Source organism: Henckelia pumila, chromosome 2, assembly GCF_033568475.1.
Source record: "Henckelia pumila isolate YLH828 chromosome 2, ASM3356847v2, whole genome shotgun sequence".
In the NCBI taxonomy this organism is placed as follows: domain Eukaryota; kingdom Viridiplantae; phylum Streptophyta; class Magnoliopsida; order Lamiales; family Gesneriaceae; genus Henckelia; species Henckelia pumila.
Genome location: NC_133121.1, coordinates 147,335,807 through 147,349,007, shown reverse-complemented (window position 1 = coordinate 147,349,007; position 13,201 = coordinate 147,335,807). Strand labels below are relative to the sequence as shown.

The following is a 13,201-nucleotide window of genomic DNA, read 5'->3' as shown; positions in this document are numbered from 1 at the left end:
GAAAAAGGAATGATGTACTGAATTGAAATCAATAGCAACAGTAATAATTAGTGGACACAAGTGTTGTATGAAATATGAATGACAAGATCAATCCATCCATATATGGGAGCTTTCTTATATATAACATTACATAACTGAAAAATAACAAAACAAAATTTAAAAAATTTATAACTCTAAAAATGTTTAATTACAAAAAAAAAAAAAAAAACCCCATTTTGTATCAACAGTTTTGACTTTATTACTTAGCGATATGATATGATAATTAAAAATTGAATCTTGATTCGTCCAAAAAGTGAATTCCTCATCTTACCCTCTCCACTGTGTGCACTGCTCAGTTGGCCTAGTCTTCTGCTTACCAGCTTTCAAAGGACAAGGAGTTTGCAGGGGAAGGACCATGCAATTATACTGCAGGCACAATGAGGCGCTGAGTGGAATCCCAGCCGTTGGATCGATCTCCATCCCCGTCAAATAATTATGCTGCAGATACAGTATTTGTATGCTTGCGGAGAGTAATCGGTCCACGAAATTGCTCGGTATCTTTCCCGTGAACCGGTTGTTGTTCAGGTACAGATTCTGGGCCGTCGATAACATGGGAGATATCCCGCCGGACAAACGATTGAAACTCAGATCAATGGTTGGGATTCTCACGTCATGAATCGGTTTCACCGGGCCGGAGAACCGGTTCCTCTGAAGCTGCAGGCGGCTGATCGGGAAACTGAATAGCTTCCCAGGAATGCTGCCGGAGAACTCATTCATGCTAAGGTCGACGTAGTTTAGCCGGTTCAATCGGGATAAGAGCCGGTCTACTGGGCCATTGAGCCGGTTCATCGACAGTGAAAGGTACCGTAGAGAGGGAGGCAGTCCGAGCGGCGAGATAGAACCGGAGAGATCGTTGTGCTTCAAATCGAGCCGGGTCAGGGTATGGGATATGAAGGTAGGAACCGGACCCGTGAGCCGATTGTAACAGAGGATTACATTGGACAACGCCGGAATCGTTCCGACCGAAGAGGGGATGGTTCCATGTAGAAGATTGAAGCTGAGGTCCAGAGTTTGCAGCCCCCGCAGCTGGCCCAAGTTCGCCGGAATGTCGCCTGAGATGAAATTTCGACTGACTGCTAAAAGTCTAAGATACTTCAACTGAGACAAAGTGCGTGGCAAAGTCCCGATGACCCGACCCGGAACAATGGTGAACTCGGCGAGCGCAGATAGTTTACCAATGTCGGGATGCAGTCGACCCATTAGACCCGGTGAACCCGCCCGAGGATCTCCGAGGTTTAGAGCAACCACTTTGTCTCCATCACAGTAAACACCCGCAAAATTACAGGGATCCGAAGTGAAATCCCAGGATTGAAAGTAATGGGAGGCGGGCAGATCGTTCAAGCTCTTTCGAATGGCTTGCAGCGCCAAGAAATCAACGGGGTCCAGCAGCGCATTCGCGAAAACGGAATATGCCAGAAACAAGAAACCGTAAACGCTGATTACCTTGGACAAGCACTTCATGATTTTCATCTGCCGATCGAAGGCAATGCAGGAGGAAAAGTGTATAAAGGGATTGCTTTGGAGTTGTTTTCCGTGAAGCTAGCTGCTTTAATGGAGACAACATGAAAAGTTGAAGCTAGCTTCACATGAAAGGTAACAGAGAAAAGAGTGAATCAAAGGAAAATGGAAGAATATATATATATGGGTGGAATTAGCTTGTTGGAGAAGATGCAGAAACAGAAACGGGAAATGGGAGGATTGACTGCGGCGGACTAGTGCCAAGTACAAGGACAGTGTCTGCAGTGCAGCCAAAGTTCTTTATTTTCTTTTATGGGATAATAATTAATTAGTGTTGATTTTTTAGTATTAAAATGAGGATATCTTTGTTTATTGGTTTAGGAATAGGTAACGGTTGTCCGAACCTACGTGGCGGAACGGAAACATATTTACGGGAACCTAACCTTGCCTGCTTCGTCCCGCGCGGTCATGTGGTGCACTTCACGATGCAAGTTTTTACTATTGTGATATTTATGAATAAAGTTTAAAAAAAAAGTTTTTATTGAATTCAAATATTTTTTAAGATAATAACTAATTTTATTTCCGAGGGAAAAATCCTTAGGTTAATTCTGATCGATGATGTTTTTTTTTAAAAGATTAATATTGAGTAATTTTTTGTTTACAATAAGTGTCATTTGTAGTTCTAAATTTAAAAAATTTTGTGTTTCTTGGTAGATTCTTCTATAAAATTATGATTGAATGAATATAATAAAATTTAATGAATAAATTATTAATTATCATATAAAATAACAATGAAATTAATTAATCGAATTTTAATATTTAATTATACTTTTTCATGATATTTAATTCTGTTTTTGTTTTTGTTTATACAGCGAATTTTATTTGATTGGTAGATACAATGAACATTACTTCTTTACTAAAAAATAAATATCACTTGCTTATTTTTATAAATATAATATATATATTGAATGAATTTTTTTTATATTAATTCGAAGAATATGTAGCAAGCATTGGTCAAATATCACTTACTTATTCTTATATATTTATTTATTTATGTAGAGTAGCACTCCTGTGAGATGGTCTCATTCGTGAGATGGGTCAATCTTATCCATATTTATAATAATAAGTAATACTTTTAGCATAAAATATAATACTTTTTAATGGATAACCCATATAAAAGATCCGTCTCAAAAAAATGACCCCTAAAATAGTTTTATAAGAGTTTTTGCCATTTATGTAATAATAGGACCTTAAAAAAAGGAGTGACTTGCGAGTCAAGAATAAAATCACCTACATTTGACTAATTGGAACACTATTTTCTCTCTTGTCAGTACTTTGGATATTTCGGGAAACTTGCATTGATTTTAGAGTGGGGGTGAATGGATATCATAGTCAAAGGGAGATCCAGAAATGGAGAATAAATAAATGACATATGAAAAAAGTTGCAAGTAAATAAGGCAAAATTTGTCGTAGAAGTTTTCACTACAAAAAAAAACTCGGTTATTTGTCACGGTTATATAATATTAGTGGAAAATTTTTTCACGGTTTGACTTAAGTGTCGCCAATTGCAACAGTTTGGTACAATCGTGGCAATTTACGACGGTTTTTTTTATCACCGTAGCAAAAATAAAATCACGGTTGTATAAACCGTCAAAATTTGCGACAGTTACACTTAACCGTTGCAATATCTAGCAACAATTATTCTAAAACCGTCACAATTTGCGACGCTTAATTATAACCATGGCAATTACTTTGTCACGTGTAATACAACCGTCACAATTTGCGACGCTGGTAGTCAAACCGTGGCAAAATTTTGCAACGGTTATTTCATAAACGTTGCAAATAATATTCTACGCGTCCAACACACGTTAACGTGTCCATTACACGTCTAATTTAATGATTGAATGCGTATTTTATGCTTTATATTGCAACGGTTTTACAAAAACCGTGGCAAAATAATCACCTATAAATACACCGATTCGCCCATTGATCGAATGCAAATGCATAAACAAAATAAATATTGAGATACATATATATATATATATATATATATATAAATATAAAAGTTTATTTTTGATTTTCTTCTTCAATATCCGGTAGCTAATAGAAGAGGTACGTAATTTGCATATATACGAGTTTTTTATTTAAATTTTCCTTATACATTTTTTTTTGTACATGCACAAAAAAAATATAGAAACGTTGCGACATAATTATTATTATAACATGATGTGATTTTATTATTGTTATTGTGTAGATATTGTGTTATATATATTATAATATTATTATATAAAAGGAGTCTCTGACGTCTCATTATAATATTATATTATTCATTCATTTTTTTGTATATATATATAAGTTAATATATAATATCATGTTATTATAATAACGTAGTGTGATTATATTATTTTACTACGTACTTATTTTATTATATAGTTAGTTAATATGTAATATCATGTTATTATATAAAAGGAGTTTCTGACACCTCATTATATTATTTCATTATTTATCCATTTTTATATAAATTCATATATAATATCATGTTATTATATAAAACGAGTTTCTGACACCTCTTTATATTATTTTACTATCTACTCTTTTTTGTGTGTATATATAGTTAATATATAATATATAATATCATGTTATTATATATATAAAAAGAGTTTCTAGCTAACCTCTAATTGTAATAACGTTTTTGTGATTCTATTATTTAACTATCTAGTCAATTTTATTGTATACATGTTTAGTATATAATATAATGTTATTATATAAAAGAAGTCTTTGTCACATCATTACAATAACGTGGTGTGATTATATTATAATTATACTATCTAGTAATTTTTTATTCTATATACATTATATATATAATATATCATGTTATTATATAAAAGTAGTCTCTGGTACCTCATTATAATACGAACATTCAATTGGTATATTTCATTTACTGTAGGACCGCATGGCTTATGATCGGAGTTGGATGGATTGACGATTTGTTAATGGATTATTGAATGATGAATTCATTAATGGGATCGAGGTATTTGTTGCTTTTACAAAGAGTAATCCGACATGTTTACCTGATGAAACTATAAGATGTCCATGTAACCATAAGAAATGTCAGAATCTAACTTACTTAGACGAGAATACGATCAAGGTACACCTGTGTTGGTATGGGTTTGTTCCTAACTACTACAATTGGTACTTTCATGGGGAAAATTACATCCGTCCATCGTTTCCTGAATTGCGGTCAACGTTTCCTGAATTGCGAAATTGGAATATATTGATTTACCGAACAATTTATCAAAACTTTTCTATTTTAGCTCTCAAATTCATTAGATCTATTGATTTACCTAACAACTTATCAAAATTTTTCTATTTTTGCTCTCAAATTCATTAGAATCTATTGATTTACCTAGGAGTGGTTTTTCGGTATACCGTTCTAAAAATGTTAGTATAAAAAAAATTCATACTAATATCGATAGCGAAATTTCAAAATTTTGGTATGGAAAAAATCCATATTGATACCATATAGATACTGAAAAAAAATTTGGCATACCAAAAAAATATCTGTATATCAAAAAAAATTCGGTACGGTATGCCAAAAATTTGATATTTTGATCCGGTATGACAGACCTAGACTTACCTAACAACTTATCAAAAATTTTATATTTTAGCTCTCAAATCCATTAGAATCTATTGATTTACCTAACAACTTATCAAAACTTTTCTTTTAGCTCTCAAATACAACGATAGAGTGAATAAAAATAACATAGATAGATCATCCATGTTCGAATAACATTTTTTCTCTGTATGCGAGAAGTAATAAAATGTCTTTCTAGTGATAGGAAAATTTAAATAGAAAGATTCAAGTGATTCAATATTCTTCAATATAGATATAAAAAAAAAACAAAAATATTCTTCAATAGAAAAAATATCAAATACACGACATTTTAAATGTTTACATTTTTATAAAAGGATTTCAGATGTACGGTCAACAACTTTTTAATGCGGATCAAAATACCAAGTGTCCAAAAATAATATAAGACAATAAATTTTATTGGATATTAGAAGAATCCGACACTCAACAGTTAATAAATTTTGTTTGATATACGAGAGAGAAAATTGAGTAAACGTCTTTTGCCTTCTAGGAAAATTCTCGATTGAATTAGGAGTAGCTCAGCATATATCTCTACAAATCATTGTATATGTTTCTGGCTAGTAGATCTTTATAGAGATCATATAAGAATTAAGCTCGAGGTTCGTCGATTTTTAGGTAGTGTTTTGGAGAGCTTTTAAAAAGCATTTTCAGCTTTTTTTTCATAAAAAATTGAAATTTTGTGATAAAAAAGCTGAAAAGTGTTTCGTAATAGCTCTCTCAATCACTATCTTAATATGGTCCAGCATGCTCTCATAGAAGCTAGCAAATAGAAGATGACATCCAGCAACCATGATGATCTAACAACACTATTCAGCAACTATACTACTAAGAGGTAATGTTTGAGAGAGTTTTTAGAAAACATTTTCAACTTTTACTTAACAAAATTTTTGTAAAAGAAAAACTGATAATTTTTCCTAAAAACTCTCTCAAACACTACCTAATTCTCCAACAACTTTGTCCATCACCTAACACGCATCCACACAGTACGTACCTTAACATCTACCAATCAAACAACCAAGCCACCCACACAATATCTTAACATCTACTAATTTTTTTTAAGAAAAAGCCGAGAATATTTTTTAAAAGTTCTCCCAAACACTACATAATCATCCAACAACTTTGTCCATCACGTAACACGCATAAAAGTGGCCTAATCGTCCGCAAATACTGTTATCATGAAATACACTTTTAATTCTACTAGACTTTTCCATATCTATTTTTTCCCTCAATTTTGGATGGAATTCGATTTACCTTATTTAATTTATTTGAAGTCACCAAAAATAAAAGAAAACAAGAAAATATCATGAATAAATATTTAACGTCGTCTTTCACAATGTTTTACCATTAAATTGATTGCGATTTGGGATATGTGAGATTGCGATGTTTTGTCATGGTTTGATAATAGCACAACACTTTATAAAAGGAACTGTCATTTATAAGTACATTGTACACAAAAACTATAGGAGAGGAATCTCTAACTCGATGTATGTAAAAAAATATTAATTTTTATGTAAACTAAAAAATGAAAACTAGATATACTTTTCTTTTAATATGGTGAACTCGAACTTAACTTCATCCGATCAAAAGCTAACTCAAGGAAAAAGAATTATTCAAGTCCATATATATATACAACTATCATGGATTTAATCCAACCGATGTAGGACATCTAACACACTCCAAAAGTTAGCTCAATATTTGATGATCATAGTACTTAAGCGTGGGACACTTAACAACATCTCTCACCCTAAGAAATGAAGAATTGGAGCATGGATTTACAAGATGTTAACGTGTGGCCCCATTGGGACATTCTAACACATAATGGTAGATTTGAGCTTACCATGTTAATGTTGGTATATTTAGTTTGTCTCACATCGGTTGGATAAATAATCTCAGAGTTTAATATATAGGCTTGGACAAACATTCCTTCTTGATCTAGCTTTTGGGGTTGAGTTAGGTCCAAATTTCATTCTTTAACCATTAAAATGGTAAACTTGGTCTAACTCTACCCCAAAAGCTAGTTCAAGAGGGGAGTACTTCCCAACTCCATACGTACAACTCTCATGGATTTAATTCACCAATTTGGGACGTCTTACATATATAAATCTTCGAAACTCTTTCACGAGACTTAAAATATTTGTAAAAAAAAGAAAGAAAAAAGAAATATATATATATAATATTAGTTATAAGCTCGTGTCTGCATTAAATGTCTAATTTGAAGTGTGGACTCAAGTGATCTGATTTGAAATTACTTTTGAAAGGGTTTCATATATAAATTCAAATCGAATAATTTGACATTTATGAACTTAACTATTAATTAATCAAATAAATTTGTTGAATTTAGATATAAATTTTGAAATCCACGAGCATTGTTTATTTATTTTGGGAAAGGGTGTCATGAGCTACGTCAGGTGTTGGGACTCATGATTATATATATGGTATGCGATACAAAATTTTAATATAATATATCGTTAAATATTGTTATATTTAATATGGTGACTCAAAGTTTGGCGCCATTTAATTGTTAGCTCTATATCATATCATATTTATAAAAGAGAGATAATACAGATTAATATTAATAAATAAGAATTTGGGATTGGTCTAAGTTGCATGAAGCTTTAAATTTGAATGCATAAATTGTAATTAAATTGCATTTAGCTAGTTGGGCTAATTGAGTGAACATGATGACAACGACTTGGCTTTACACACACGAAAAAATATAATAAATTAGTGGTGTCGCCATCTTGAATTTGGAATTTATAAATGAAAGAGGAAATTGAAATTAATTGTATTTGATATTATATATGGAATGAGGTTAAATACATTTAAAGCAGACAGTTTTGTTTTATATATGTAAGAGGACAAGTTTAGACAATTACATGTTGAAGTTGAACCAAAAGCATTTTAGCATTAGCATTAGACACGTGAACGGCACGCTAACCAAGATTTCCATGTATATAAATAATATATATAGCCCTTGCCTTCAACTATAGACAAAACTTCCATCTCAAGCAAATATCGTTTTTATTTGTCCCATATATCTATATCAGGTTTAATAAAGCAAGAGCTCCGAGTATAACAAAATTTCGGTGAAAGTCATTTTCGATATTCCAAAATTATCTTTTATTTTATTTTTTTTATTTTACACTTAGTCTTTTTTTTTTGTGAAATCATTTTCATTTTGTTTCTTTAAAAGGGTTGACCCCGAAGGATACCCTATCCCACATGAGTCAGATGTTCATTGACTCATACATGGTTAAATCGAGGGATGTGCACGAGCGGCAGAGAACTGAGGGAGGGAACAACATTACCAACCCCAGAACATACCCTACAATATTTCAGCAGGAATATCCTCCACATGAGGATCGAACCTGCAACGTTGAGAAATTTTTCTCACGTCACCTCAGACCTTACCAACTCGTATATGCCTCTGTGGGAATTTTCAATTTGTTTCTTGATATGATATCATCCAGAACAGAAAAATTTCAACATCACAATAAATTTTATTTTTTTGGAGTTTTATAAACTCTATTGAATTTATTTTTATATTTTGTTGACACGTATCGTGTGTGCAACAGTTGTGGTTTATATATATATATATGATGCCCGGGAACAATCGGGTAGTCGGGGTGGGCGACTGCTCGGGCAAGTAATATGAGAATCCGAGTAGATGATATTTGAGTGATTCAAATGATGGTTATTCTCTGTGTATGGGTCTGCACACACTTAAACAAAAAGGACGTTAGTGAGGCGCCGAAAGATTTTTCGGTGTGACCAATCCGATGCCTAAGATAGCGAAAGAGAAAGTGTGTACGCTAAAAAATGTAGAGTGTAGGTAATTCTAATTCGGAAAATTTATTTATTGAACATACCCCCGGTTATACCTGGTTGCACGGTATTAATAAGATCTAGAGGGAGTGATTCCTCCGAAATTGTAGCGACCCAACCCGAATTCACAACTAATCAGAGGTTAACGCTTAAATAAGCATGCAATAAACAATAATCAGAGATAAATTGCAGAAACTTAAATAAATTCTAGACCGCCAGAATACAATTGGTAAAATAAATTCCAATAATACAACCCAATTAAAATAATTCAATAGCCTAACTACTACTCCTGCAGCTCTTGCTGGGTCCCCAACTTAATCCCGAGTCCTGATGCAACACCTGTAACTGCCCCGTAGAATGAGGTGTTCGGAACACAGAAAATACTGGACATGAGCGTTAAATCTCGATACACTAGTACGAGTAAACATACACATATGATGCATGCAATATGAATATGTTCGGGTATCCGTATATGAGATATATAAATCCAAACTGCTCAGACTGGAGCCTAGGATATGAGCAGTATCGACCAGGGAATCAAACCACTGGGTACATCCACTCACTCCGAACTGGACGCGGATCTAAAATGTCCACTGATCACTAGAGTTGGCGCAACTTATCGGTCTGCAGGACTCTCAGTGTCGCAAAGTCCTAACAAGGGCTGAAAGACCCTACACTGGCTCATCTCAAGGAGACACAGACTCAATATGATATGCACATGCAACATAATATATCCATGCAAATCATGACACATAAATACAACACATAAGCATGCATACCCGCTGAAAATCTCAGTCAGTACTTACGTACCTTACTAAGGCAGTCCTAGAAGCATCCATCTAGGTTTCAAGTCTATCATCGAGTACTACAATGCAAAATACACATGCATCAAATATTATGCACTAAAAGCCTTAACTAATCTATTACATACTCCCTAATATTTTTAGGGATCCAAAGTTATAACTGCGTTCGTCGTCAGCCCGCTAATGGCAATAGCCCCCAAAACTTGGGCACAATTCCGCTACTATCCCCGTAGCGCTCCACCACTTCCGGACTTCCAGTAGAACGCCTAAAAACTCCTAAAAGCCTAAAAGACTAGGTAGAATGGAGAGAGAAAATTTGGAAGCTGCACTTGAAAATGAACTCCCGGCCACCTATATATAGACAACGATCGAAACCTTCGATCGCACGATTAGAGCTTCCGATCCGATCGGAACTTCCAATCCATGCTTCCGATATCTCTCAGCCAACCACGTGTCCTACCTTCTACCGACAGTCCGATCGAAACTTCCGATCACGTTCGGAGCTTCCGATCCTGTAGACGTCACTACTTACGTAATATTCGGGACAACTGGCATTTGACGACGATCAGAGCTTCCGACTGCAGTTCGGAGCATCCGAGCTCCCCAAATCTTTCGAACTGGAACTACAGCTCCGATCTGTTCGGACCTTTCGAACCCTGTTCGGAGCTTCCGACCTACTCGAAGATCAAAGCTCTTACTGGACCAATTTCGATCGTTCTAAATCCATTTCTCAACTCCATAAACCCATTAGAAAATTTCTTAATCATTTTTACATTTATTAAACATGATTACTGGATTAATTACCACTTAATCATTAATTTTGGATTTCAGAAATTCCCAAGTAGTGGCCACGAACATGAATCTTGGCTTGTACTGCAGAAGTACTCGAGAATAGGGCGACGTGGGAAAAAGGTGATCTTGAATAATAGGTGATGTCTTGTTTAAGGTTGACCCAGTCTTAAAATTATCGTCAGTTATCTGTCCACCTCTACTCTGGCTTACTAGCCTTCCCTACCAGATATCTGTCTCCGGGCCCTCACTACCCTTACCTGGGATGTTTGATAGCTTCAGTTCTCTATCCTCCCTACCCGGGACTCTCACCACTACCCGGGTTCGGTGATAACATGGGATATCCCGGGGCATCACCACTTCCCCATAAAATAATCGACCTAGAGCCTGGCTCGCTGTCCCGAGTAGTCAATATCAAACCCCTAGGTAGAGGTGATCTCTTCTTCCCAAACCGTAATCCAACTAGGGCTGACCTAAGCAAAACGTCAGCCATAACCGCTGCAAAGGTATGCGTGTGTCAGAAACTGTCAGACGTCGCTTCAACTACCCGTACTTTGATATCTCATCCATCAATTTTTCTCCCATTCCAATGGCTAAGATTACCGAATTATTAAGATTTCTACTCCATCTTTGCCCGCACCTTCGTCTTACTTTAATCCCCTTATTCCTCAAGTTCCTCCTGCTCTGAAGATACCCGGTACTCACACTATGCAATTCTTAGTCGATCGTGTCTATCCTTGTACGTGTTTCTTTCTCTGCTTCCATGAATAATTATACATCTTCCACCTCTGGTGAAAACGCTTGAGGCTCACCCGCGTATGAATCAGCAGGTAAAAGCTCGAGCGACGACCAATCTATCTCCACTATTCCTTCCACTGCCAGTTCCCAAAAGACCCCTATTTTTCCTCCCCTTCGAATTAGGGAACCAACCACCCAATATTCTCCTACATCGAAACCCCGTCAATCGCCTATTCATTCTTTGAGTCCTCTCAGGAAGGGCAAAAATGGGCTTTCTCAAAAGCCACAAGTACAAAGCCCCACTCCCCTGACCAGTATTCTCTCAAAAAGAAACCCTTCTGCTTTCCTCTGGTTCTCCAACTTGCCTTGCACCCTGTCTAGTGGGGAAATCGAGGAGATCTGTACTTCAGGAGATATCCTGTAGCGACCCAACTCGGATCAACTACTAAACCGAACTAATTAATCATGAATTTTAACTTAAGAAAAACATAATCAGAAATAAATACGAAAAGTTTAAATATCTAAAATACCCCACAATCGACGAAATACAACCGAAACTAAAACCATAAAGTTAGTATAATACAACCAAATCGAATGGAGTATCATAGCCCTAACAACTAAGGGAAACTAACTGCAACCCTGGCCCCTGGTCTCCACCCTGCCGTGATCCTTCAGCGTCGCCCAGTCTAAGACCTGTCCCGTCGAATAGGGTGTCCATAAAATACAGAAATACCGGACGTGAGCGACAACTCTCAATAAAAAAGTTTAGATATATAAACAAATATGATGCATGCAAGGAATTTAAAAACCAGTCAGATCAGGGGCGCCAATCGAATATGCAGTACCGGCTGGAAGCCACTCTGCAGGGTACAACCACATACTTGCCCTATCACCATATCATCAGTCTTTGTTGTCACGGCATCTTCCGATAATAGATAAAACAAAATAAATGTAAATCTGAGCCTCCCTACCGATATGACTCATCTCTAAGGAGATACGAGTCAAATATGATCATGCATGTGCAAAAGACAGTAAAACATGGCACATAAAATGCAACATATAAGTGTATATATCATGCCGGATATCTCGGTCAGAACTTTAGGTACCTCAAAACCAGAATCTCTAGAACCACAAGTCTAGATCCAAGCCTACAAGCCAATATTATCCATATCACTATTACTATTCTAAAAGACTTAACTAAGCTAATAGATACTCCCTAATTCTAATAGGGGTCTCAAGCTATACCTGCGTCTGTCGTCAGCCTTTTGTTTTCGAAGTCCCAAATCTGGACACAGCTCCGCTATGACTTCCGGAATGCCTCGCCAACTCTCGGCTTCTTACTAGATGGTTAGAAACACCTAAAACTACTAGGGAAGTGGAGAGAAGAGAATTGGAATGAGCAAGGAATGAGGTGATCTCGTCCTCCTATATATAGAGTGAGATCGGATGGTCTGATCCCAGTGATCGAATCGTTCAATCCCCCTCCAATCGCCACATATCACACAATCTTGCCATCTGTCCGAACAAAACTTCGGAAGGTCCGATCTTGCTCTTCTGATCGTCCGATCCCACCTTGACATCGTCAAGCTGATGTCACTTTGCTGATGTCATCTGGACACTTGGCTGGAATGGGTTCGGATCGTCCAAACTCCCTGATTGGATCGTCCGAACACCCTAAACTTCCGAACCACTTCAGGGATTCCGAACTCAAGTAGATCGGATCTTTCTGAAACGACCCTAATTCTATAATAAATAAATATGCGGAAATTTTTTTTTTTTTATACTACTAAATAAAATATGTACATATATGCCCATACATATATGCACAGAATAAAATCTTAAAATAAATTCATGACTAAATAAATAAACAATTTAAATACTTAAATAAAATGCATTC

At 35.6% G+C, this 13,201-nt stretch overlaps 1 protein-coding gene across 1 annotated transcript; it reads right to left on the bottom strand.

Moving 5' to 3' along the window:
• Window positions 1-115: 115 nt before the first annotated feature.
• LOC140879906 (uncharacterized) lies at window positions 116-1,754 on the bottom strand. Its single transcript, XM_073283868.1, has one exon. It carries the CDS (start codon window positions 1,507-1,509, stop codon window positions 307-309), a length of 1,203 nt encoding a protein of 400 aa, XP_073139969.1. The 5' UTR covers window positions 1,510-1,754; the 3' UTR covers window positions 116-306.
• Between the last annotated feature and the right edge of the window lie 11,447 nt (window positions 1,755-13,201).

Coding starts and splice junctions, on each gene's coding strand:
- LOC140879906 (XM_073283868.1), bottom strand. CDS start 1,509: ATGAAAATCATGAAGTGCTTGTCCAAGGTAATCAGCGTTTACGGTTTC.